At 41.0% G+C, this 27,793-nt stretch overlaps 1 protein-coding gene across 13 annotated transcripts; it reads left to right on the top strand.

The window, feature by feature from the left end:
• Positions 1 to 222: 222 nt before the first annotated feature.
• Positions 223 to 11,384, top strand: LOC117728627 (kinesin-like protein KIF23). 13 transcript variants are annotated; one of them, XM_034529355.1, is made up of 24 exons: positions 229 to 309; positions 1,186 to 1,252; positions 1,483 to 1,611; positions 1,729 to 1,834; positions 2,301 to 2,437; positions 2,533 to 2,645; positions 2,781 to 2,951; positions 3,237 to 3,278; positions 3,601 to 3,713; positions 3,825 to 3,946; positions 4,129 to 4,231; positions 4,316 to 4,395; positions 4,538 to 4,657; positions 5,118 to 5,277; positions 5,400 to 5,561; positions 5,830 to 5,996; positions 6,113 to 6,286; positions 6,961 to 7,167; positions 7,416 to 7,739; positions 9,241 to 9,474; positions 9,675 to 9,763; positions 10,182 to 10,242; positions 10,487 to 10,527; positions 10,701 to 11,384. In XM_034529355.1, exons 1-24 carry the CDS (start codon positions 296 to 298, stop codon positions 10,714 to 10,716), a joined length of 2,952 nt encoding a protein of 983 aa, XP_034385246.1. In that variant the 5' UTR covers positions 229 to 295; the 3' UTR covers positions 10,717 to 11,384. The 13 variants fall into 13 exon arrangements, with proteins under 13 accessions (XP_034385250.1, XP_034385256.1, XP_034385246.1 ...); XM_034529354.1 differs by having other exon boundaries at positions 5,397 to 5,561; XM_034529357.1 differs by lacking the exon at positions 3,237 to 3,278.
• Positions 11,385 to 27,793: the final 16,409 nt, after the last annotated feature.

Below are 27,793 nucleotides of genomic sequence, written 5' to 3'. Positions count from 1 at the left end.
TTAGTCTTCTCTGCGATTGTAACAAATTCATTTTTATTAAATTAAACGATCTTTAGTTATTTTATGTTCAAATGAACTGTAGTTTCTTTGTTTCGGCCTCATCACACGAGTCAATCCAGTGAGTCGTGTAATCGAGCAAATACGGGGAGAGGTGCTGGAGGCGGGACTTCCGGTGATGACAGCCGTGTCCGCTCCGTGATTGGTTGGAAATATTAGTCACGCGGAAGAGAATTTTTCAAATCGAAAAGAGGCGCTCTGTGTTCAGCGGAGAGGAGCTTAATTAACAACACAAACAATGCAGAGAGCAGCGTGAGTATTACCACATTTTGGTTATGTATTTAACACGATACACGGCTTACAATCTACAGCTACGCATTGTGTTAGTTATATGTCCCCCGGTGCGTTTTAATGATAACCTTTTAGCGGTTGTTCAGAAGGAAAGCTTCGTAAAGTTCGCACAGCTCGCGCTCTAGTGAACGAGCTGGTTGAACCTAACGTTAATTAGCTTATCTCTTTACAACTGACGTTGAAGCGCAACTATCCCCAATGTGTGTTACGTGTGTGTGCAAAGGGCAACACGTTCTCCAGCTTTGGTTATTTTAACGTTAAAGTGGCAAATATCGCGTTACGTTCGTATTGTTCTTGATTGTCACCTGTGAATCGTCGTTAGCACGCGACCCCTTGGCTGACTTAGCTAACGTTAGCTTAGTTAACTCTAACGTTAGATAACTTAACGATAGTTATCGAAACGAGTAAATAAATAAATAAATATCTCACAGAATATAATATTAGCTATATGGACAAAAAAATGTGGACACTTTTGGTTATTAACATAAGTACATGTTCACACCTGTGTAGCTCTAAGCATATATTTTGTCCTCTGATCCTATTTAAGGGAATCCTAATGTTTAAAAGGGTGTTTCCAACTTTGTGGAACATCTTTTTTTCTCTCTCTATCATGATGATGATGCACTAATATTGATCTGATTTGGGTGTGAAAGAGTTTGAGGATGAATTGGGCCTCAAGAGTGTGAGCTACGTAATGGTCAGATGTCCACAGAGTCTTACGTTACTCGGGTGAATGATCAGGATTATTTAGGAAGTGATGTGTCTAATTAAATTTAATGCAGCATGCATTTTTGTTTGTGTGCTCTGACATTGATTCTGTAACTCTTTATCACTCAGAAAAGCAAAGACTCCTCGGAGGCCGGGCCAGAAAAAGCCATCCAACATAGAGAAAGATCCGGTTGGAGTAAGTAAACACTGCTTACTTTGTTACTTTCAAAACTTTAATTCACTCTTCTTACAATGACAACACCTGTGAATTAATGAGGTCAGGAGACATCTGGGTTGATCTACGTGCACTGAATGTGTGACTGGCAACATGAGCTGATGAGTTCATATTAGGTTTATCTGAATGTAGTTATTCCACTTGCAATGGCTTCATACCCGTAGGCCTCATCTATTCATTCATCGTTTTAGGTATACTGTCGTATACGCCCACTTGGAGCAGAAGATGAGGAATGTTGTGTTGAGATGATCAGCAGCGCCACTATTCAGCTTCATGCTCCTGATGGACTTAAAGCCAACCGCAATGGGGAGTTCAAAGAGGTACGTGTGCTGCTGCCCTCTCTGCTTGGCCATGAAAAGCAAATTGACCACCTGTTCTTGTTTGCTAACTGGTACATTACGTGATGTTCTACATTTTGTTTCCTGTTTATCCTCTAGACACAGTACTCGTTTAAAAAAGTATTTGGTATCAATACCAATCAAATAGAGCTGTTTGAGGATGTTGCTAAGCCTCTGATAGAGGACCTTATTCATTGTAAAAATGGTGAGTGAATTAAATGTTTTTTTAAATGGCACGAACTGCACTGTGTAGAATCTCAGCCGTTGATTTTTGTATCCCTTTCTTGTAAAAAAAAAAAGAAACCTAACTTATATCTCTAAAATATTTGTTCATCCCTGTGACATGTGTCCTTGTTTGTAAACAGCCTTTTTCAGAGGGTTAATGATTATTTTTGTTAGTGTTTGTGCAGGAGACTGAAAGCAAATGTCCTCTATAGGACATTAAAGATCAAATCTGAATCTGCGGAAAAATATCTGGATTAAATGATCAACAGAAGATTTGTTGAAAACAATTTTGATAATTTATTAATCACCAAATTCAAATTGTGGTCAGTCAAAACTTACAATCACACATGTGCTTTTTATCAGACCAACTTAATATATAATAAATAAGCATCAGCCCTAATCCTCTGTGAAAGTGGCTGTGTAATTGTGATATTCCATGTTCATAGGTCTGCTGTTTACGTATGGTGTTACTGGAAGTGGGAAGACCTTCACCATGACCGGCTCACCTGGTGAAGGTGGACTCCTCCCCCGCTCTCTAGACATACTCTTCAACACCATCGGCCCCTTTCAGGCCAAACGATTTGTAAGAATCTTCAATAAAAGAGTACCTTTTTGGGGGAAGGATGGTAATGGGAGGCTATGTGTTTGTTTTTAAAAACATTTTTTTATCTTCATCAGGTGTTTAAACCAGATGAAAAAAATGGGATGGAGATCCAGGGTCAAGTTGATGCTCTCCTGGAGAGACAGAAGCGAGACAGTCAGCAGTCTGTGCCCAAAACGCCATCCTCCAGGTAACTGAGTAACTTTATTTCACGTCTTACTTCCTGTGCTTTTTATGGTGTGACAACTACTTGTGTAGTTTGAGGGAACTGAATGTAAAGTACATGTTTAATGATGTTGCTTTTTTGTATGCGTTTGTTTTTCAGGCAGAAGGCTGACCCAGAGTTCGCGGATATGATCAGCTCAGAGGAGGCGCGCAAATTTGAGAATGTGGATGAAGACTGTTGTTACAGTGTTTTTGTGTCCTACATCGAGATCTACAACAACTATATCTATGATCTCCTCGAAGATGCTCAGTTTGACCCCATCAGACCAAAGTAAGAGACGGCATATTAAACCTCTGTTTTATTCTCCCCCCCCCCTCAAGGATTGTCTGTACAACGCATATTTTCTATCGGGTATATTTTTGGTTTATTTTACGAGGTGGCTCTGCAGTAAATGCAGAGAAAATAAATGCACTCCCTTCATAAGTGTGATCTGTAAATGTTGAGCTAGTAGTTCTGCATGACAACCATTCTGACTGTATGTGCTGACCACGTTCTTTGAGACACGTTTTTTTTCATGTTTACAAGATGCACTTTTAAAAATCATGTTTTTGTTAGGTGGCTCGGTGGAGGCACGCCTGTACGGAACAATGAGTTCATGTATGTGGCCAGTGAACGTACACTAGACAGTTTATTCGTAACTTGGCTGTAGCTGCTGTCACTACTTAGGTCATCAGTGTTGTTCCATCCCATTAATCCAACGCCCTGTAAATGGCATAGCTTTCTGGCTTTTGTGTCATTTTAATGGCTCCCTGCTGTTCGTGTGGAGAGGCGTAACTTCTGGATGGCTCAAACTTGTGTGCATGCGCCTTTTAACACTAACATAAAGTATTGGTCATTTTAGCTTTTTGCTGCTTGTCTTACTAAAGCGATACTTTAGTGTGTTGCGTTGTATTTATTCTCGTCATAAACTATTTTTCAGAGCACCTCAATCCAAGATTCTGCGTGAAGATCAGAATCACAACATGTACGTGGCGGGCTGCACGGAAGTTGAGGTCAAATCCACAGAAGAGGCCTTTGAAGTCTTTTGGAAGGGTGAGTGGTAATAATTACTCATTATAGTGGCTTTATATTATATTTAGTAGTTATTTATTGTTGTTTTTGTTGTTAACACGCTGTATTAATAATGCTCTGCTGTTTCTCCAGGACAAAAGAAAAGGAGGATAGCCAACACTGAACTTAACCGTGAATCCAGTCGCTCACACAGCGTGTTCACAGTGAAGTTGGCTCAGGCACCACTCGATGCTGACGGGGACCACATTCTACAGGTGACGTGCAGATTACTTTTTTATTTTGAATGTTGTAATGTGTTGGTTTGTTCTATGATGACTGTTTATTCAAAGATAGCCAGTGAATTATTTTTTTTTTTTTATCTGACAAAGCAGATCAAACACAAAGGATTCCAGCCGATGTTTGCTGACGTTAACATCGCGTGTTATTAAATTTGCAGGACAAAAACCAGGTGAACGTGAGCCAGCTGTGTCTGGTGGACCTGGCTGGCAGCGAGCGCACCAGCAGAACCAGAGCCGAGGGAAGTCGTCTACGTGAAGCGGGTGAGTTCACGTCTTGCTGTGCCAGAGACGGGTTTTCTGTGCATCTGCAGGCTTTCAACACGTCTCAACATGTGTCATTTACAGGTAATATTAACCAGTCCTTGATGACGCTGCGCACGTGTATGGAAGTCCTGCGTGAAAACCAGATATGTGGAACTAATAAGGTTGGTATTGTATCATCTGTTCATCAAGGAATCCTCACTTTATTATTTGTTCCGTTTTTATTTCTATGGACAGCAATATTTGTAATCTTGCTTGTTAATTTTCCAGTCGGTGCATTTTCACAGAGCCTTTATCTTCTTCCAGATGGTGCCCTACCGGGACTCCAAAGTTACACATCTGTTTAAAAACTACTTTGACGGAGAAGGAAAAGTCAGGATGATTGTGTGTGTCAACCCAAAGGCGGACGACTATGACGAAACTATGGTACGCCATTGTTTTTGTGTTGCAGAATCTTGTCTTTGTTAATATTTTTTACTAGAAGAAAAATCATCTTATCCTCTGCAACACTGATCTGTTGGCTGGTTCGCCATCAAACTGCAATTTAAATGGTTAGATGTATAATCCATAGTTTTAGGGTTGAGCGATATATAAATATGATATCAATATGAAACTTGATATCGTCTTAGATTTTGGATATTGTAATATGGCACAAGCGTTGTGTTTTTCTGGTTTTAAAGGCTGCATGACAGTAAAGTCATTTTCTAAACTTACCAGGCTGTTCTATTATTTGCTTTTACATAGTCATTGTTTCCACACATCACTGATGATTATTTCTCAAAAATATTGTGCGTGAATGCACAATAGTCAACCTTACAATGCTGTGGCAAAATCGCTATCCCGGTATTTGTAATTCCTAACGACGTTCTGTTGCAATGTGCTGCAGCTGGTATTGCGTTTCGCGGAGGTGACCCAGGAGGTGGAGGTGGCGCGGCCGATTGACCGGCCAATCTGTGGCCTTGCAGCAGGACGCAGACACAGAAACCGCGCCTTCAAAGATGAGCTGTCGAGTCGCCTGGATGAGCGAGGAGATCCAAACAATGCCGGTAAATCACCCTCAAATCTCTACTGCTTGTTCTTTGCTCTCATATCTAATTCTATCATGTCATGAATGTAACAAAACTACAAATGCGAACCTTTCCGCGCCGTGTTCTTTATCTCTCAGTAGATGACCCCGCTCTCCTGAAGCAGCTCATGGAAAGCCTTCCATCCCTGCCGAACTTCGAGCTGGTGGACCCAGCTGATGATCAGTCGTTGCCTCGCCTGATTGAGATCCTGGAAAGGAGGCACCGTGTCCGTCAGATGATGGCACAGCAGTACGACCAAACCGGTACTGCGCCATTTTCTAACCAACAAATAATCCGTTTTTTTAGAGAACCTATTTCTTTTTTGGTAGCAAAGAATGAATTTTGGAGAAAAGCAATGAACCATCAGTCGTTTTTAAAAGGCAGCATTTATTCAAACTGTGGTTATCAGTGATGGATGACTTCCTACTCTTGGTTTGTTGTTGAATTAGAATAGGAGGTTTTTCTCGGCACTTTTCAAGGCCAATATTGTATCAAATCAACAGTTTACATTGATTTGTTTTTTTCTCACAGCAAATACGCTGAAGTCCATGTTTCAGCAGTTCGACGGTCAGATCAATGCAAAGGAGACGTTCCTTCATGCTCAACGATGCAAACTGAGCGAGAAAGAAAAAGTCATCCTGAGCCAGAAGACGGAGCTCGAACGATTGGAGAAAAAATCCAAGACTCTGGAATACAAGGTCACTCCATTGAAAGCTCTCTTACTGGATATGTGAATGAACTCCTTTTTTAAGAGAGGCTTGTATTTACTTTTTTTTGACATCTTTGTTTTCACGCTGCTGGTCTTCCTCTTCAGGTCGACATCCTGCAGAAGACAACCGACATGTATGAGCAGGACAAGCGTTCACTTCGGCAGGAGCTGGAGACGCGGGACCAGCGGCTCCAGAGAGAGCTGACGGACAGGAAGCGCATGGAGCAGCGCATGCAGGGCATGGTGACGGACACCAAATTCAAGTGGGAGAAGGAGTGTGTAAGTGGAATTATTAATGGTAGCCCCACTGTTTTTGGGGTTTGTACATTGAGTGCTTGCACATACTTGCCAATCATTTACATCCGTGGAGCTGCATGTTTGTACTACGTCATACATTAGTAGTCTAGTGTGACTGCACTGCTCAAACAAGTACAAACAAAACATTAGGACAGATAATGATGAATTATTATTATATGTGGGTTGTGGCCAATACAGATTCGATAACAAATTGTATTTATTTTACAAATGCAAAACTGTGAAGAAAATTAATGCATATTTAGATTTAATGTTTATTTTTCTACTACAATAGCAACATTTAGAGAGCCTTCATTGTCTCTAAAATAAAGAATACATTAATTTAAATATTTTAACAACCACTAATGTATTATATAAAAATGTCCAATACAAGTAGCATTTATTCCTTTTTTTTTTTTAATCAAAAAAAATAAATTAAAAGCTGTTGCTCTGACAGATTTTAGTCCAATTTTGAAAGGACAAAATGCCTCAAAGCTTCATCAGATAAAATGTATTTACTATCTGCAGTGCAAGAACTTTGTGGCTGGTTAAAAAAAAAAAAAAACTACGGTTCATTTAAAAACAAGAAATGTGAGCCACAATACCTCGCGGAGAATGTTGTTGTGTATGGTTAGATGATGAGACCGTCTTCCAATTAGGAGAGGCGAGTGAACGCCAAGCAGCTGGAGATGCAGAACAAGTTGTGGGTGAAGGACGAAAAGTTGAAGCAGCTCAAGGCCATCGTGACGGAGAGCAGCGGCGTCGGTGTGTTTCCTACCGAGCGTCCAGAGAAACCAGAGAGGCCGTCGCGGGAGAGGGATCACAACGTGGGCCAGATGAGGTCCGCCTCGCCATCGCCGCTTCATGTGAGTTATTTACTCCGCTGCGCCGCCTCTTCCATCGACGTGCACTTCCACATTCGCTTGTGAATCTGTATTTAATCTGGAAATGTTGCACGGCGCTAATTATTATTGTGGTGATTTGTAAAATACGTCTCTGCTTCCTGAACACAGCATTTCCAACTTTTCTGTATCACCCTGTTGTTGTGTTTGTGTTCATCTGGAGCGCCCTAACATCCACAATGCTTGGCCTCCGTTCCCCCATCACTTTTCAGGACTTCATCCAAACTCCCTCCCACCAAAATCCAGCCAATGTTAGGGCAGTTCAGGACGCTTACCCCGACACCTCCTCCTCCTCCTCCTCATCGTCAGCCTATCCCTCAGTATCCTCCTGCATCTCCGATTGGGAGCACAGATTCCCTGTAGACTCGAGCAGCCGAGCTAGGCACTCCGGGACTCCCCAGTACAGGAGCCGGACTCCCGCCCCATGCCTCGGCACCAGCAGCGTGGGTCGCAGGAGAGGCCAGCGCTGGGCCGCCGAGACCGAGGCCCCCGCTACGACTCTCGTCTATGGGCTAGACCTAGAGTCAGGCACAAGGGTTAGTGTGTGTGTAATGGGGCCTAGATGTCCTCAAACCTGTAGTTCAAGCCTCGCCTTTAGCGTAGAACTGCTCCCGTATTGGTCTCGGTAGATGTCTGCTTGTTTAGGAATGCATCAAGTAGAAGCGCTGCATCGGGTGTCGGCTGGTGTTTCTCTTATCCAGACTATAAGGCACACTGATGTCACGCTCGTAAATCATCTCGACCTGCATCTAAAGCCTCTGCAGTAGTTGTATCGTGTTTGTACCGCTTTCTGTTGCTTGTGGCTAACTGCTCTCTGGAATAGTTCTTACTTCACCACATTTGTTCAGTGGCCACACTCAAAATGGCAAATGGAGTATCGCCACTGAAAATAAACACACACTCGCTGTCACGTAGCAGGATTGCACTTTTTTTTTTTTTTTTTTTTTTTTAAAAGACCCATGCAAAAAGTTGCATGTTTGTTAGATATTCAAAGAAATTGGATCAGAAATGGGTAAGGAAGGAAAACGTAAAACTTAAAGCCTCCTTGCACTCCGTGTTGGGGTTTGTTTTTGATGTGGCTCTCGACACGGATGCTTTTCAGTGTGCTCAGCTCGCACAAACATCTTGAGTCCCACTTTTTTAACAATTGCTCAAATAAAAAAAAAAAGTGTTTCCATCGCGTGCTCACTTTAATGTCTTCACGGGATTGAAAGACATATTGGTGGGTTTTTTTGGGTTCCCACGTGTACAAATGAGCGCCAACCTTTGACTTAATGTCCCACAGTTGGAAATGTTCTGATTGTACACATGTGGACCAAACCGACAAATTAAAACATGCAGCTTCATACGGAGATACTTACAATATATGCACACGTGGAGCCTTTTGGTCAAAGTCTGAGTCGAAGCCTTTGATTTGCTTTGAGTTCCAGACTTCTGAGCTGCCGCCAATATTTTCTTCAGCAAATCCAATAATTCATGAAGTGGAACGAAACAGGCATTCAGTCTGAGTAACCACGACTATGTAGAAATTAAAAATCTTCATTTCAACATAATCGTCAAGTTTGACCTGCTCAGTATGTCGGGACCAAAACGGATTAATTTAGTGTCTTTGGTCTTTGACACATTTGCCATTTTTTTAAACAAACATTGTTTTAGAATCTGTATTTTGTTTGCATGTCGTCTTAACTGCTCACTCCGTTTCTGCTTTGCATGTTCTTTCTTATTCACTCTACTGGGCTATTTGGTTACTTTCTGAAAATATGTATTGCTGGAAGGCCAGATTATGGTTTGAGGTGAGATTTTCAGTCTACGTGTTAAGGGCTATAATACTTGCGCCCCCAGAAATTAATATTAAAACCTCCGTAGTGGGACATTTCCCTCGTGGGCTTCCAGCGGTGCATGTATTTTCAACACGCGCCAACACCCTCTAATGATCAACCGTCACGACTAAACCCCAACAAGCTTGAAATGGTCCCTGCTGGCGTCACATGTGAATAACTTTCCTGGTTTGTTTCTCTCTCACGCTGGGATCCCCAGACGGGCCTCCCGGTTCATCCGATGCACAGGCGCTCACACTCTGCGGGTGGGGAGAAATGGGTAGACCACAAACCATCTTCTAATTTGGACCTAGACACTGTCATGCAGCCAATCTTACCCAATGCAATCAAGGTGTCGACCCCGAATGAGAAAGCTCTGTCCAAATGCCAAAAGTATGTGCTTAGACATCAAGAGCTTGCCTCAGACGGGGAGATCGAGACTAAATTGATCAAGGTAAAAATCACATAATTGCTTAATTTGAGACTTCTGATTTATTTTATATCTTGCATGATTTTTGACTATCACATTCTGTTTGATTTCACATTGATGTCCTGTTTTGTATTTCACTGGGCAATGGCTACTTTTTCTCTCTCTCTCCTGTATTCCCCTATGGGCATTTTTGAGTTTTTTTAAAAAATGTTTAACTTCCTCAGGGCAATGTTTTTAAGACGAGAGGCGGCGGGCAGGCCGTGCAGTTCACAGACATTGAGACACTTAAACACGAGTGCCCAACAGCATCAAGGTGCAGTATGACACAATGATAAAGTGACATGAAACAGACGTTAATATTGTCGCTAACTTGCCTAGTTTAAAAAAATATATATATTTGGCATTTCAGGTCCGAACAAACCATTAAAAACGCGTTGTTGGACACGCACTTATAGGCACAAAAGTCCCGTTAATTTATTTGTAATGTCTGAAAGAAAGTGGAAAAGAGTTTGTTTGTGTCTCCTCCCACTACAATTTGTAACTGAAATATATAATGTAGGTATTTTGTAAATCTATGCTCAAACTGAGCAGGTAAAATGTCATTAAGTTCATGAGGTTTTAGAGACACTAATTTATCTATCCATTATCCCATATGTCAACAAATTCTGTTTACATCTCTTGTGAATAATTAGCAGAAAGGAAGTTCCAAGTTTTATTTGTTTTTGTTTCAGTCGCAAGAGAGGCTCAGGGTCTGGAGACGGAGCAGCTCACATGGAGGACATAGAAAACAGGGTAAGCTGAATTAATTAAATAAACCCAGACGTGAAGAAAATATAACTATTTAAATTAGAAGGGCTTTCTGGTCATTTAGTGCATTCACATTTACTTTATACGTCCTCATGTATCGATGTTTAGGGTCTTGTTGGTTATTGTTCAAGTAAAAATACTTACTTACTATACAAATTGGATCATTTTGATTTGTGTGCATATCCCTATTTCGTGTGTCAAACTATTTAAACTTTTTTCCTCCCGTTAGGCTCCAATGGCCAGCACGAGTTCAGGCTTTGGGTATCAAAAGTAAGTAATTGCATTATTTACAATGTTTTATAAGGTTCCAGCTGTCTTGGAATTATTTTTGTGTGTATGTATATGTTTTGTTTTGCTTTTTTATTATACAAATAGGTGACTAATATATCTGTGTTTTTAAAATCAGGTTTATTGAGGTTTGTACTTTTCTTTCTGTCTTCCAGACGCAGGAAGCCTTAAGTTTATATGAAGGAACTTTCTTTTCTTCTTAAACACACAATATTCTGCCTGACTCTCGGGACTATGAAGGGACCGGACCGCCATGTGAAACTATGCATCTTTTTCTGAGCATTTTTCTATTATGACTGATTTTACTAATTATTAGGGTGCAGTTCTAGTTTGATTAAGTGTGTCAATTGTAATTTGCTGGATTTTGTGTGCGTGTGTGTGTGTGTTTTTATTTGTTATGCTAGCTCGATAACTTCTTATGGACATATTAAGTAGCCCAATATGAATATCCCATCATACATGTAATGCTTTCTTACTTAATATTTTCACTGCTACCCAAAGATTAGAATTTTTGAGCAATAGAAAATGTTTATATTTTTTTATCTATAGCGTCATTGCTTGCCTTTTTTTCCAAGGGATACTCATTTATTGATGTTCCACTCAGCACATGGCGGAGTAAAAAAAAAAAAAAAAGAAGCACAGAACGCAGTTTTTTTTTTAGAATTACAATGTGCTGACCTGTAAATAGAGCTGGTATGTAAGTTTTTACAAAAAATCTATTTTGGATTAACTGTCAATATATTATGAAGTATTTTACTTCTGTTTATTGAAACGGCTCCTCGTGAGATGTGTAACACACTTCCCTTTTTTTGCTGGCATTAAATCTATTCAAACACCAAGCGTCGCCATCATGATTTATTTTTTTGTGTTAAAAAAGACTTAGACATCCTTAATTCTTTTACCAAGCTGTGGTAGTTTGTTACAGTTAATCTTAATGTTGAAGCAGCTGTAAGTTGATTAGTATTTAAAGGTTCTCCACCTGTTTGATCACAGCAGGGGAATTAATCCTGTTTTAATTAATCTTTAAATTGCAAATGGACTTCCAGTCAGTAATTTGTAAAGGGAGCAAACTACGGGTCAAAAAAAACACATCCAGGTAAGACTACTACCTGCTTATTCTGGTCGTGTTGTACTAATTTGAATGTGACTGTTTTTGTATCTGACCTTTCTGATGGAAACGAGTCATTTGCATATACACCTCGATAATGGATGCAGAGACGTCCCATTCCACAGTTGATTTATGGGGCTTTTTTTGGTGCAGCTTTTCTTAATAATTTGCCTGCCGAAAGGACCAGTGCCATAACTATGGAGTACATTTATTAGCTTTAATATGTCAAAACCACATTTTGTTCATGCAGAGGGGACAGAACAGGCGTAGTTCATAGTGTGAACTGCAGGTGGAAGTAGATACCTTTGGGAAGCACATGTTTCTTTCTAAACAATCATTTAGTGTATTTGGATCTGTTTTAAATACCTTTTTTTTTTTAGATTTGAGCTTTGATCGTCTCGAAGCTGATGTGATATTATCAATAAACATAAAAAAATAAAATAAAAAAAAGAATCTACAAGTTACTTTGCAGACCTGAAATGACCCGAAAACACAGAGTTTGACAGTCGTCCACTAATGGACAGTGCTACGCCTTCCCAGGATGCCCCGCTGCGTCGTTGGCATCGTTTCACAGCGAAGGCCCGAACAGCCGGGATGATGAGGTCACCGATTCGCCCAAATGATTTTCTGCCTGGATGATGAGCTGTCATTAATGTCTCCCGAAGATGGAAATTTCACTTCGCAGGCAAATGAAGCTGAAAAAGTGTGCGCGGTAATGGGCAATGTGCACTTGTCAAATTGACTATGGGGAGGCAATTAGGTTAGAGGAACTGGTTGATCAAATATGAGCTGTGGGTTTTTACTCTATTTAGAAGGGAAGTCATCCAGGCTGCCTGCTCACCTTTTTTTTTTTTTTTTTGTTTGAAGGTTGCCAATTTCATAGGGAGGGGGCCTAAAAATCTTAAAATAAAAAAAATGGCCAAATATTAGTCGGTCACTTCCTGTGTTGTGTTGACCTCAGGATGTCCATCCTGTTTCGTGGCACAACCAGTTCGAGCACCAGTTGGAAGTGGTAGGATTGTGGAAAGCGGCCATCGGCCTATCTCAACTCCTGCTTCCAAGCATGCCTGTGAAAATATTGACCCTTCCTCCCCCGCTCGTTTAACTAGCCGGCCTTTAAGCAGTGTCGGAGCAAATAACACATGACAGCACTGCTTTCCTAAATGGCTTTAACTCAAACACTCGCTAATGGCTACTTAAACAGGGCTCCTCTTATCCGCCGCAGGCTTTGTGTTTGCTTTAGTACATTGTATTAAAACGGGTCACCTTTTTTGTGTACTGCCGAGCGTGAAAGTTAGAGATTACCAAATCGCTGTATTTGTTGTTTGAGGCTTTTACTTTCAGGGTGATTTTTCTTCTTTTTTTTCTCGGTGTGACACAAGTATGCTGTGGACACACCATGTGTGGTGGGTTATGTTGGCCTATACACACACAAGTTTTTTTTTTAAAAAGGAGGAAAAGCAAGTAAAGATGCATTACGTGATAATAAAACAAGAACGAACTTGGTTTATAGGAGTGTTACCTGGTAAGCATTTTGGTACATGTAGACTTTCTGTCACACCAGTGGAGATAACTGCACGTTGACTAACAGAAAGTTAATAACAGAAAGCCATTAGTTGGGATTTAATAGGACACACGTCATTGTGCATTAAAAATCAATTATAGAATTAATTAATCAATTATGTGTATCGTAAACGATATTGAGTATATGTTGTTACTGGGTTTGTTATGTTGGCTAGTTTTCACCCGATTGTATATTCCCATTTCAAGTTTTTTTAATTTTTTTATATTGTCATTAAACACAGAAATACATCTTAACTCGATGTGCACTCACTTAACTTGGGACACGGCGCTAAAAGTGAAGAAAAAAAATAGTTATGTTAGTTTAGTCAGGGAAGGTTTCACTTGAACGCAACAGAAAACTACATTTACTGAGGCCCCAAATGCCTCGCGGCAACCACGTGACCTCCCTCGTTACGTCGCAGATGGTCCTCACCTGCGCTCGTGTCACTACGGCCAGTGGATACATTTCTTTACTTTTTCTTTCTTGTCGGGAAGAGAGAAAGAAGTACAGAAGAACAATTAATGACACGTTTCTGACGATTGTTTTGGTGGTTTTTAAAGCCAACTAACTAGCTACTTAACTAACATTTCTCGCAGTTCGAGTTAAGTGGCTGGAGGACATTTTAGTGCACGTGCTTGGGACTGAAACAGTCTCGAGCTGAGGAAGAAGAAGCACGCGGTCACACCGGAAGTGCCACCGCTCGCGGAGACGTTAAAGGCCGCAGTAACAAAATCACATGATGAGATTATTATCCGTTCATTTCAGGCCCAAACGCACGCATGCCCAGACCGAGCCACCTGCCTCCGGAGTCCCGCCCACCATCTGATAAAGTTACACAAGGTGAGTAACGTTAAGAGGTGCAGTGTGCACTGGGAAAAAAAGTATTATTTGTAACACAGCTTATTATTTTTTTTTATCCAATCACCCGCAGTTCACTAAACCTGTAAACTGATTCTAGATCTGTGGCGTCAGAACAACCCATTACTTCATTATAATGGCGCTTATAGGGCACAGGCAATCAGACATCCCTATTTCCCATTGCCATAGTACATGCACTAGTCCACCAAATAATAGTTTTAAGTTTTAAAGATGAATGAAACGGTGGCCTTAAACCATATAGATTTTATTTTTTTAATAATATTTTAGCATTCAGCAAATTGTGTTATACCTTTTTTTTTACGTACTAGGTTGTCAAAATAAAGCTTTTTGGAGCCATAATTCCCTTTTTCTTCCCGTTGAAAGGGTTTTTTGGGGGGAGTTTTTCCTGAACCAATGTGAGGTATATGTGTAAAAGCCCTCTGAGGCAATTTTGAGATTTTTGAACTAATGCAAAACTAATTGAATGTGTCACATTCAGATTTGCCTCGTATGCTGGTCGTGTGGAGAACAACAATATCTCTTCTAAAAAAAATCCACGGCCCGCTCATTCATTTCGATGAGAACATTGCTTTGGCTCAGTGGGGTTGCAGACACAAAGGTCTGATATCTGTCGAGGATGCAAGAGCACATTCCAGGGAGATTACTTTGTGACTTGTACGGCATAAATCTGCTGTTTACTTTGCTATCATAGCAACACAGGACAAAAATGATCGTTGCTGTGATAACTTTTCTTTGTACGTTACAGTATTATATTCCTGGATTGTGTTTCTGGTACCTGTGGCAACATGCCCACACCGACGCAGCCCTTGTGTTGTTTAATGCAGGGCTATTTTTGACCCAGAATGCTAGGGAATTAACGATTTTTCTTTGAATCCTGGCTTGTCAGTGATTGTGTATTGTGCGTTTAGCTTTGTCTAACGTGAACACAAAGGCGAGGTTAGCTCACTCTATTGTTTTGAACTGATAAGGGACATTCAGACCGGGGCATTTTTCCTTTATCGTCGGCTTTAGTGTACGTAGATATGACCATCTATAGATGTAGCAGGTTTGTTTGCTATCGGTATCAGTTGCCATCGCATGTGTATTTTCTTTTAACAAAGGCCTAATTTTGCACCATAATAAAAAAAATGGTGTCATGGCAAACTGTATTGATTTAACCCTTAGTTGTTCTAAATTACACTCTCGGCCACCATGGTCTTGACAATATAAGATAGCCCTCTTCCACAACAACCCCCCCCCTTCTTTTCACCTACCTCCTGCGTCTCCTCCCAAGTCAACAAACAGTGTTTGTACAGCCGTGTGTGTGTGTGTGTGTGTGTGTGTGTGTGTGTGTGTGTGTGTGTGTGTGTGTGTGTGTGTGTGTGTACATGAGTGTTCAGAGTAAACAATGGTGGTTTGAAGCTGTACTAGGTTCCCTTGTCTCCTATTTAATTTTCAGGTTGCACCTCAGTGGTCCATATCTATTGCCTTAGACCTTACCTTGTTGAGTGAAAGTCAACACAGTTTTATCACATTTGTGGTAGTAAAACAAACGTGTAGCAACTGTAAATAATGCTGCACTTAGCAGAGATGGGGTTTAACCAATGGGACGCGTTTCAGGAATGAATGACAAAATGCAGCCTCGTCTCCTAAAATATGATGTTTTTGAAGGAAACATTCACTGGCAAGATTATAATTAAAAGTAGATTATTTTATAAGCGTTCAAGATTTTTGTCCTGGATAAATAAAGGATAAATGAAAAAAGTGCTACTCTGTTGTACCACACAGAAGTAGTAGGACGGTGGGCATACAGTGTCCATAAAACAGAGTTTTCTTTGGTTAAAGGTGGGCAAAAGATTGTGCTTTAGGGTAAAATATAGAAAAAGTAAACATGTAGACGCGCAGCAATAACAAAACAGCTCAGCTCAACATTTGTCTGCACAAATGCAAATAAAAGCGAAGAAATAGTAATTGTAATTCTGGTTATAAACAAGGTAAAGATGACAGGCCCATAATTAGTCAATGAAGCGTTTGTTTTAGTGGGAGGTTTATCATTTATCCAGGACATAGATATATACAAGATGTTCTTCCTTTCAGCGTATGCAACTTTTATTCAGTATTGCTATATGGCGAAATTATTTCCAACTTTCCATAAATTCTCTAAATGATTGTTTATACTTTCGGTACGCATCAAAATATCTTTTAGATGACTTATAAAAGCACAGTGTGACTGCAGCCAATTTATGTCGGACACATGAATGTTGTTGTGCGTGTCGCAGCAGCTGAGATTATTCTTCATGCGGCCTGTGAAAAAATCCCCCCCGAGAGAGTTTGCCTTCACAGTTTGAAAGTCAAAGGCAGGGCTTGTGTGCTCGGTAAAGCTATAACATCCTCCACAGGTGATGGCCACCGTTGAGCCTGTTTACCTGCTTTGCCTGTTGATCTTGCTAAAAGCCTCTCACACTCCCTTAATACACACACACACACACACACACACACACACACACTAAACAGGAGTGTGTGTACCCAGTTTAAACACACACATTAATCCTGAATTGTTAGACCTCTTGAACGCATATGGACAGCTATCAGGATATAGGTAAGATAAATATAACTAAAACCCAAATGCTCACTATCAATTATACACCACCAAAGGAGATCAGGGAAAAATACAATTTAAATTGGAATCTAAAGAAAATTAACTATTTAGGGGTAGAAGTTACTAGGAATCTATCAGGACTATATAGGGCAAATTATGATAGGATTAACCGAGAATTATTAAAAGATATACATAGATGGACCACCCTAACATTGGATTGAATTAATAAGAATGAATGTATTACCCAGACTCTTGTATTTGTTTCAAGCATTACCAATAGAGATACCTCAAACACAATTCATAGCATGGGACAGGATGATATCCAGATTCATTTGGGGGGGGGGACCTGAAAGAATACTTCCACGCGGCCCAGCTGAGATATGTGCTTAGTTGGTGTAAACTGGACTATGAAGCAAAATGGAAAGAAATGGAAAAATCATTTGGAATGTGTCCGATACAGAGTATAATAGGAGATAAGGAAACATTTAAGAAGGTTAGAAATCAAATGGATTCGATCACAAAATTGACCTTGGAATTATGGTTCAAATTACTTAGACATAATAAAGCGGAGAAGAACGCAAATTTATTGAAATGGGTGTTTTTTGATAGCAGTTTTAAACCAGCTGGGCGCGGTGGGGGAGAAGGGCATTACGGCATGGTGCACACTGGTGGAAAAAGGGAGGATTAAGGAGTTTTCAAGACTTGAAAACAAAATATGACCTGGATTGGCGGGAATTTTCCAAATATTTACAGGTACGGGATTATTATGGGAGACGGATTGAACAGGAGCTCTCTCTAGAAGTGAACAAGGTGGTACAAGTAATGATTGATGCATATAAAGGGAACCGGGTTAGGACTATAACTACACTATATAAGGCATTGATGAATGACAAAAACGCAACAGGGTATATATAAAAGAAAAATGGGAAAGAGAATTTGATATGGAAATATCTGAAGATGAATGGGATAACATGTGGGAAAAACACAAGACAAAAAAATCTAATACGGTTCTTTATCACACCTAAAATATCAAATAATTATTCTGAAACAAGAAAGTCATGTTGGAGAAATTGTGGGTCATCTGAAGCCAACCATGCACATATATAGTCTGAAATTGTCACAAAATAATAGGGTTTTGGGGAATGGTCCATAGGATAACACAAGATATTCTGGGATACACATTTCAAATGAGTCATAAACTGATGTATCTGTGTATGCACTCAGAGAATGATGTACATGATGGGGACTTGTATCTATTCAAGATACTCATGGTTGCAGGTAAAAAGGCCATAACAAGAAAATGGGGGACGGATGATATACCCACTCAGACCCATTGGGTGGACACAGTGGGGGAAATAAACATTATGGAAAGACTGACACACAGTGGACTCTATGGCAGTTGACACAGACTTGATATGACAGCAGGTTTTTCATTTTTATTTCTGGCTGTCGATGTTGTTGATGACTTGTATTGGGGTACTTATTGTTGAATAAAAAGAAAATGGTAAAAAAAACAACAACACACACATTAATAACAACTGTAATTCCATTCTTTACAGTTTCAACATTGACCTTAGTGTTTAATCTTCCTGCACAAACGACCGTCACTTGATATGCAAACAAATCTTTTGTCACTGTCGGCCAACTCCCATGTTCTTTTGAAAGGGCGTACACAAGGACAAAGCTCCGACTATCCTCTCTCCTGAGATCATTAAAATATTAGACTCTTGAGCCCATAAGCCATTGTGTCTATAAATAAAATAGAAAAAAAACACGGCAGGTTTGAAATTTTCACGAGATTCCAAGTTTTATTTTAAAAACAATTAACGTGTATTTCATCAAACCTTTAAGGATGTTTTAACACATTCTACTTCTGTCATTCAGAAAGTTGTTCTTTTATCTATTTTTTTTGTTTTTGCTTTCCTCTCAGCATGTACCTGGGAGATATGAGGAAATGAGAAAGATAAAGGTTGTGAGGCAGTGCTAAATGTGCTCTCAGCCCCCTTTTTTAATCTCTTTTGTAGTGTTAGGGAAGTAGATCTCTCCGTTTCTCACATACATGCATATCTTCTACTTCCTCTCCGAAACATACATGACAATTCTATCCAAGTGTTAATTTCCCTTTTTTTTTTAAAAACGCGCACAAAGATAAACTGAAATGCAACTTTACGTATATGATGAATATGAAAATGATTTCCGTACCTGTAATTAATTGGTTCATCAATTGATTCTTTTAAACATGAACTGAAGTCTGCATCCACCTACCCCCTCGGCTGCGTTATCAGCCTCCGCCACAAGATGTCACTGTGGTCCATCCATTGTTGCATTTCCCTTTTCGTCCTTCCTCCTCCAAACTGTTGACTCTCCCTTCCAATAGGAAACAGATGGGAGACCTTTGCTTCGGGCTACTGCCAAATGGAGCAAATTCTCATTACAGCGTCTGCAAGCTCTGTTTATTCTCTCCAAGCTTCACCTCCACCCCTCGCACCACTTTGCCATCTGATGTGTTCAACACTTGTTTCCGAGGCAGGCGTGTTATTTCGATATGCCTTGTTTTGCTGATAAGATATTTATCATCTTCAGGCACAACATGGGAAGCAGACATTATTTTCCTGTCGGGCCGCTCGCAGTGATCTGTTACCATGCCGCGTTAATGTTGAACTGGTTTCAGTTTTGTGACAACACAGCGTCTCAAGATGATTTTGTTTTGGTTGTTAATGGTTTGTTTAGCTCGCCAACCTCGGGGTCCTGGACCACTTAAAGGGGTAGAGGAATTATCATTGTGGTTTGCATGATGATTGCCCAGGAAAGGAAATGAGAAAATACTAAATTCTGCTGCATAAAATTGTTACAATTTTTAAGACCTTTTGTAAAATACTGTAGTTAGACCATAACAATGACTCAAATGAAACGCTGAAGAGGATTTCTCACATAAAAATGCAACTAGGGGTCGCAAAGGGAGATATATCTCAATATCAAGGTGTCAACACCCAAAAAAATGTAATAACTTATTACATTTGGTGATTCATGGTTTTGACTAGCCAGCGATGCTGCGTAGCTGTTTGAGTCTCGGAGTGGGTGTGGGAGGGGGTGGGGGGGAAGCAAATACAGATAACTGCTGACAGTAAGTGAAGTAGAAAACCATTTGCTCAACTTCTCCTATCTTGAATTATGCTTGTAGGTGAGGTATAATTTCACAACGATGGGTCATATCGTATATACTGAAACCATTGACACAGGAATAGAGGGACAGACTGTCTTTGCACTGTAACATTCTCCGTTCACCTTCGTTCTTATTCCTGCCGTCTTTACCCCCCCCCCCCTCCCCCCCCCCCCCCAATACTCTCGATCACAGACAAATCCCCAGCTCTGCTCGAATCCCGAGTCTGGGACGCTAGCACTTCGAATGGAATATAAATGACATCATTATGTAATATTCAATCTGTTGCTGCAGCAATATCCTATTCCACAGATAGCCCCCCCCCCCCCCCCCCCCCCCCCCTTGCCCCCTCACCATCCACCCCATATGCTCCGGACTCGCAGGTCTCCTGTTCTTTTTCTTGGAGAATATTAAAGAGTTATTAAATTAATCTGTGCTCGCTGGCGCATGTTATTGCAGTGCAGAGGTTTGTGAGGCGAATGAAGCCGTTAGGCCGCACCTTTTAAGCTGATTTATTAAGGGTGCAAGGGAATCACCAAATAGACCTGATAACCTGTTTTATTTTGCATAAGTGAACACTTTCCCTCAAATCCGCTTATGTCGTCGTCCCCCCCCTCTTTTTTCTTTAAAAATAATTAAAGGTTTAGCTATTTCTTGTATTTTTCCGAGGCTGTGCAGTGTGCTATTGTCACGGGTTCTTTGTCAACGCCATTATGAGAGTGAACAATTTACAAAGGAGTGAATGCCACAAGTCATGCTTGTGGACAATATTTCATACGATGTAATATATGATAGACTTTCCTCTCCGAATGAACATTTTTCATTTCTCCCGTCTGGTGGACCGGAGTGATCGGCTTTATTTATTGTGTGCTTCATTAAAAACCAGTCTGTACAGGCGCTGATGAAATGCGCGCTCTCTGAAGCTCTTCTCCTTCCGTCACGTCAGCGCCTCACTGCTCACATCAGCAGCACCCCTAGATATTATCATAATGAAGAGAAAAACATCAAATAGCACACAAGACTGTTGTTTAGTCTCTCTTAATGAACCCTACGCAAGTTTTAGGCAGGTGGCTTTGCGTTACCAAGCTTTCTCACTGAAATGAAGAGTATACAAACGCAGCGCTAAAAAGACGGCTGCCGAGCGCGGGACGGAGCGGCCCAACAAGTGCATGTTCCTCTGTGCTCAGCCGGGCATCTGTGTGTCCTCTCGCCCTGACAGAATCAGCAGATTTAACACCCGTTGATTCCAGATTCCTAACCTCATTTATCAGAGTGTATGCCAGCAGTGTAAACATTTAATCCAGCGTGAGATTTTTTTGGGCTCCTTTGGGTCAACAGTTTAGCTGTTTTTTTTTTTGTTGTTGTTTTTTTTCCCCCCAAGCCTCGAGACAAAGTCTGCTTTCAATTATTTCTGCAAAATTGCTTTACAGGGTCCATGCATGATTAAATATTCATTATGTTAAACTAAGCACTTTCTTTGTATATAAATCCATATTAGATTTGGCTGGCAGGCTGCCTGAAGCCACATTAGAGGGCTTTCTGGGGCAAAAAAAGAAAAGCCTTGGACCTCCTTAGCAGCTCCTTCCTCCTGGGTTTGTTTGTTTTTGTTCTGATGTAAATGATGATTTGTTGATCTATTTCCTACCTTTTTTTTTTTTGTCCTACAGGCCAGGCACACACAGGCCTTTTCTGTTGTGGGGAGAAGCGGGAGGGACGTTTGAATTTAAAGTGGGCATGGGAAAAATAAACAAGCGTGTCAGTCGGTCTGGCGGCAGGGGAGTGCCACTGATCATCCCAAAAGAACTGGACAGCGTCTGAAGAAAAGCCATTTGTGTATGTATCTGTGTCTCAAGCACACCATTTTGTGTGTGTGTGTGTTCAGTACGGAGGTGTGTGTTTGCGTGTGTACACAGTACTTGTTTGGAGAGCGTGGGGCAGTGGGGGCGAGGAAAGCTTTTCCATTTCAAATATGACCAGTTTCCCCTGAAAATATTTACCCAATATTTTCCTCTTTCCAAGCAAAATTGACCTCCCTTTGATTGTAAAGATTGCTCCAAAGACCTCATGGAAAATAAATTCAGGAGTATTTGAAATTCCTGAGTGGATTTGCCAGGGCTGCCTAGCGTGAGCCCATGTTTATTTGTTTTCCAACTGCAGGCGGGATCAGGGTTGTGTTGACTCAGAAGGTATTTGGTTTGTCTTCTGTTACAGACATCATGAAGGGCTCTTACTGCAGATGGTCAGAAATAGGACAAACCTGAAGCAGCTGTGTACTCTTGTTTCCTCAGAAGGGGAGAAAAAAAACTACACTTGTCTATCTGCCAAGTAATATGTTTCACAATTCGCTACTGTGGTATTGTGTCTTATGTCTTTTTTATCATTATTTTCACTAAACCAATAACTGCAGCCACTTTATGAGCCGCCTTGCCTCTGGCGGTGTAAGCTGTCCAGCTTGGCCCTGAGCTATTGGAGTGCAGCTAGCTGTAGCGGCGGAGGAATGCATATCTTCCTTGAATGAATTGGACAGACGCTGACCGCAGAAAGAGAGCCTGGTCTTCTGTAGAATGACATCTGAAGAAAAGGCAAAAAATTAATAGCAGAAGCTTCGGTCCTAACTAACCTCCATGCTCCATCCACATAAGAGCGATGTGTGCCATAGAAAGCTGTCGGACGAGCATGCGGATGGGTGGTCTAACACACACGGACCCATAGAGAGAGTGTGTGTAGTGTTTGTAACTTAACACTCTCACGCTGAACAAAAAGAAAGGTATAGGAACTAGCACGACAGAATTAGTTCCCCTCCCAGTAAAATACACACAAACACACACACAGTTCGTATTACTGGGATAATGAACTCTCTCACACACACGGGCCATGATTGACTTCTTGTAACATGAGCATCCCTAGAAACACAAAATGCACATGGAAGACATGCTGTGTGTGTCAGACTCGCCACATGCACCGCATTGTTTCATCCCGTCATTAGAAGCTTGTTGTGCAATCGGGTTATTACAATAAAGCCAGTCGACTTGAACTGGGCCAAATTCTCACACTCAGTTTATGAGGTTACGCTTGAATTATTCTTTTAACTCATAATAAATCCTAGTATGATTTTTCCGTTGGTGGGTCATAATGGCCGACATGCATTACAATATGTGACACCTTTATTACATTTATGACTGATTTTAAAGTTGCAGCTGTTTTGTATTGGGTGAAGTTAATACAGGTGTGCTTTAAGTGAATCATCCTGAGCTGAGTTTAGGGTTTGGAGTTAGTAGAAATGCATCAAAGGGTTAAGTGACAGGCTTAAGAAGTCTGTTTTTTGTCACAGTTCATTATCTGCACAATCCAGTATTAGCATTGTTACATCAGGCTCTTATTAAATAGTCATTGTGCCAGAGTAGTCTTTAAATCTACATTTGATTAAGTTTGTGAAAAGTACAGCATACAATTTTGACCTTTTCTTTGTTTACTTGTATTTCTTTGGCTACTAAACTAAATGGAGCTCAAGTTTAATAAGTTTTGTGTCCATCCCAACTGGAATATCCTTCTCAATGTGGCATAAGAAGAGAAACCTTTTTTTAAAAGCGGTTGTGTCCATGCCAAACAGGACCACCTCCATGCTCAGTGTGGCCTTCACTTCGGTAATAGTGCTCGTTTCCCTTCTCTAAAGACACGGGAGCGGTGTTGACAGCCCCATTTGGCACATTTTGCTCCCAAGGAATAGTGTGTCTCATTTAGAAGGATCTAATGGCAGCAATGGAATTAGATACTCTAATGTAATTGTATAATCACCTAAAATAAGAATAGTTGTTTTATCTACTTTTAAAATGGGAGGTCATGTGTCTACCGTGGCCCAGAACGGGGAAAAAAAAACCCAAACACTGCTTCTAGAAAGGAACGTTTGTGGTTTTTGCGTCAGCCATCTTGGTCGAACTGTTAGACGCCGACAAATCCTTCACGGTGCACCTTTTTTCAAAAATTTTTTTTTTAAAAAGTTGTTGTGGTTCCAGGTAGAAAGATTTATTCTTGACTACTTGATCAAACTTTAAAATACATTATCGTGAGCAGAAATCCAACACCAGAGTTAAAATGTCACATTTATATTGACTCTGCTGTGCGTCACTCTTGATGACCAATAAATCATCGGGATCCCAGTCCAACATACAACTGTTCACAGGACGTGACTTGGCACCTGGACTGAAGCGGGCACACGGAGAACAACGGAGGAACAAGGGCTTCTCCATTATGAGAATTAATCTAATCGCAGCTCTGAGCTGAAAGCGGTCTTTGTTAATGGGGCTCGTACAGTCAATTATCTTAATTGTTCCGTTTATAGAACCTGCTGCATGTTTCAGGAGCAATCGCTGGAACTTGAGGGATGAGCTCGTTCACTCTCCATAATTGTGATTGTGAATTGATTCACTTATGAACGTCAGGGTGGCCATAAGGAGGGTGAGGGTAATCGCAGGTCTTTGGGGGGGGGGGGGGTTCTGTGATGAGAAGCGCATGAAGCTTACACTTTAATGGTCCTGAACCGATGATGTGATGTTTGATATTCAGTCAGGTTAAACTGCATTCTGATCAGATTTTTTTTTTTTACCAATCTCATTGAGCCTCAAACATTGTGTCTTATTTTCTTTGCATTGTCCTGCTCAACGTCCAAAAAATAACAAAACACGAGTGATGCCCTTTTAAACGTTTTCATCCATCTGGTCCCCCCCCCCCCCCCCCCAACGTCTATTATCCTTCACAGATTGCTTGAAGGATGCCGCTGCAACTGGTGTCGAACCAGAAGAATTACAACCATAAATCACAGAGTTGGAAGATGGATTATTTTCACCTGCTGCTTTGCTCTGAAGCGCTGTCACTGAGAACATCACTAGCCCAATCTCCTGCTACGCCCGTACCCCTGATAGCAAAAAAAACCCAACAACCTCAGCGCAGAGGCTCGCCACGGTTGATGGAGCCTTCAGACAAAGTGGGGTGGTCCCTTGTTGTACCCACTGTGAAAATACACACCGTCAGACCATCGCCCCTTTTGGGACACCCGACCCCAAGTCCGTCAACTAAACCAGGGATAGAAGAAAGGGGCCCCTAAGGGTGGGGACAGAATGTCCTCTCGCACACATGCTTTCTCTTTTCTTTTTTTTATTCTTTCCGCACATATTAAGTACCGGTAGTTTCAATTTGAAATTGCTGGAGAGTGACTAACACAGAGGCCTTGTGGAGAAGGTCAAGCACCGGCAGCCATTAAACTCACTTGTCTGAGATATCAAGTGCACTGCTTTTTGACCACGCGGTGTTTGATGAGCTGCGCCGTAATGTAATCACTTGTTCTCTGCACCGCGGTGGCCTTTCAGAGCAGTGCTTCGCCGCGTTCGAGGTGTTCTGAAACGAAAACGACAAAAGAAGCCTGTCAATGAGCGATGGATAGAAATCTGTTTGGCTGAAAGAGAAGATATTTGTAAAAGGGATGGAGAGGATGAGTGGCGTGATTTGAAATCTAATTTTAGGCTTGCTGTTGGACTCGATAGCGAAAGCATCGCGGCTTTCGCATCATTTGTAGGACTCGATAGTACTTCTTAGCTTAATTTGGCTTATTTGGTTTTTAATCCATCTAATTGACAGTTCACGCAGCCGGTACGATTGTTTATTATCTTTTTTATTGGTCATTTCTTTTTATAATCTTCAAGATTCCTTGAGTTCAGGCCGAGGTAGTCAAAAGCAGACTTTTTGCAGCATTTGCGTTAAAATTAGATGAATCTAATCCATCCCCTAAACTTTTCCTCTTGGGTTTCTGGTTTTAGAAAGACAAAAAAAAAAAAAAAAAACTCTTTTAAAACACACTTTTTAAATGCAGAGTTCAGAACGCTATGCACACACACTTTGACATGTGAAGAAGATTCATAGCTCGACTGGCCTGCTGTGCCAAGATGAGGTAATCGCAGCTTAGCAACCAATTTAGACTTCGAATGGTCAATTCCAGTGACAAACTATACCGAATGTATTTGATCTTTTGTAGTGGTAAGACCAAAAGTTTTGTCTGTTTGTCACGCATTGATTGTTCAAGCAATATGTTCATCTCCAGTGATCCTTCAAACTCATCGGCAAGTTTCAGAACACAACGCAGCTCTGGCTGCTCTTCAGTTCAATCCAATAGTCACGTCACCTCAGAGCAGGACTGAAGACGTTTTTATAACATTTTGGCAAATTCAATTCAGTGCTTCATAATTAACCTTGGAAGGAAAACTCATTTAAGTCCATTAAATCATCAAATAAGCTCAGGTAAAGCTACACTTTATTTTGACACACACACACACACACACACACACACACACACACACACACATACACGAAAAAAATAAATCCTGTCAGTCTTTGAGGTGAGAAAAATACTGTCATTTAATGGAGCCCAAGTCGCTCTCTATTTGAGCCGTTAAATTGTGGCTCACACATCAATGCAATTAAACTAGTCGGAGGAATACAGGCTTTCTGGTTGAGTTCACAATGTTAATTAGCCAGTTGGGATTTTTTAAAATAAGTTATTACTCTGCTTTATCTCGTGCTCTGGGTGAGTGATTCTCATAAAGACTAGAGCCTTTCTCTGCCTTCCTATCATGGACGACGTGTGGGGTGAACTTGCAAAAATAATTGCAAGGAAGAGTGTAACTAATGATTTCCATAAAGCTGCAGCACATAATGTGTTGCTGTTTAAAATGCAAATGTATCCTTGTTTATTCAGGGAGCGTATTCAAATTCCAACTTACAAACCGTGGACTATTTTCCAACTTAGATTCAGTTCCTCTTGCAAATATTTATTAGTTTCCTCTTGGCACTGCACAGTTTTTTTTTTTTTTTTTAAATAGGCTTTTCATATTTTGCACATGTATGTCTTGAGTGATTGCAGTATTCTATATAAACATAGCTATGAATATGCAAGACGACAGCAACAATTCTTGAGAGCTTGTTTAGTAAGTCTGTTTTTAAAACACAAGTAAGCTGTTGAGTGTGCATAAAGCAGGCATCTTTCCATTAAAAACAGCTACGGTTGTGGCGGGTTGCCCGTGACCTTTTGGAGCTGCCAGTGGCCGGCTGTAATTTATCAACATCTAAACCCCCCCCCCCCCCCCCCCCCCCCCCCCCCCCGTGCTCGGTCAAACACATGTGGGAGAGCGGCCGCTGACATTAAAACTCAATTAGCAAGGCCACTTTCTAAATAATACATTAGCAAAGTGCATTAGCTGCACATCGTCCGGGGCCCAGAGCAGAAGCTCTTGCACTACATCTCAATATGTCAGGGCTGCAACTGTCTGGAGCTAATGTGTAGGAATCGGGGGACATTTGTATGGAGATGAGCTCCAGCGATTAGAACGATGTCGTTTCACACGGACGAGGACGTTCTTGTTAGCCTGGATATTTAATGTTTAGCTCAACCGCTACAAGTCTCGGAGATCAGCTACGCTAGCGGTGTGCCTCCATGGATGGACCACCAGATATCCATTATGTACAGAGGACGGGTCCTAATGACTTAACTTTCCCCCTGACCTTTCCTCTAAGGGGCATTACCAGGTGAACTTCTTCACTTATCCGGGAAAAGGTCTCAACATATTGGCACATAATCGTATACATTAGACGGGGATCAATGACTTTAATGATCCCCTGACTATAATTGTGGCGCTATCATGAGGTCTACATCTTAGTTTCGAGTGAAATGTCTCTGCAACTATAAGATGGATTGTCATGAAATTCTTCCACTCAGAATGAATTGGAATGCATTTAGTATTTAGTCCCACACTTTGGTTCATGACCAATACCTGCAAAGCAAAACAAAACATCCTGCTAAGATGCTAAGATGCTAATCGACGGCTGAACGTCAGCATGTCGGCATGCTGACTTGAGCATTCAGCTCAGAGCAGCAAGTATGGCTGTAGACTGTAAAATAGTGGGTTATTATGG

This window comes from Cyclopterus lumpus, chromosome 3, assembly GCF_009769545.1.
Source record: "Cyclopterus lumpus isolate fCycLum1 chromosome 3, fCycLum1.pri, whole genome shotgun sequence".
Taxonomy (NCBI): domain Eukaryota; kingdom Metazoa; phylum Chordata; class Actinopteri; order Perciformes; family Cyclopteridae; genus Cyclopterus; species Cyclopterus lumpus.
This window is presented reverse-complemented; position numbering and strand designations above follow the sequence as displayed.

What these genes read in the sequence shown, in the direction of transcription:
- LOC117728627 (XM_034529354.1), top strand. An exon ending in TTTGACCCCATCAGACCAAA is followed by an intron (nt 2,952 to 3,236) that starts GTAAGAGACGGC and finishes TGTTTTTGTTAG; the next exon opens with GTGGCTCGGTGGAGGCACGC. An exon ending in ACCTAGAGTCAGGCACAAGG is followed by an intron (nt 7,740 to 9,240) that starts GTTAGTGTGTGT and finishes TGGGATCCCCAG; the next exon opens with ACGGGCCTCCCGGTTCATCC.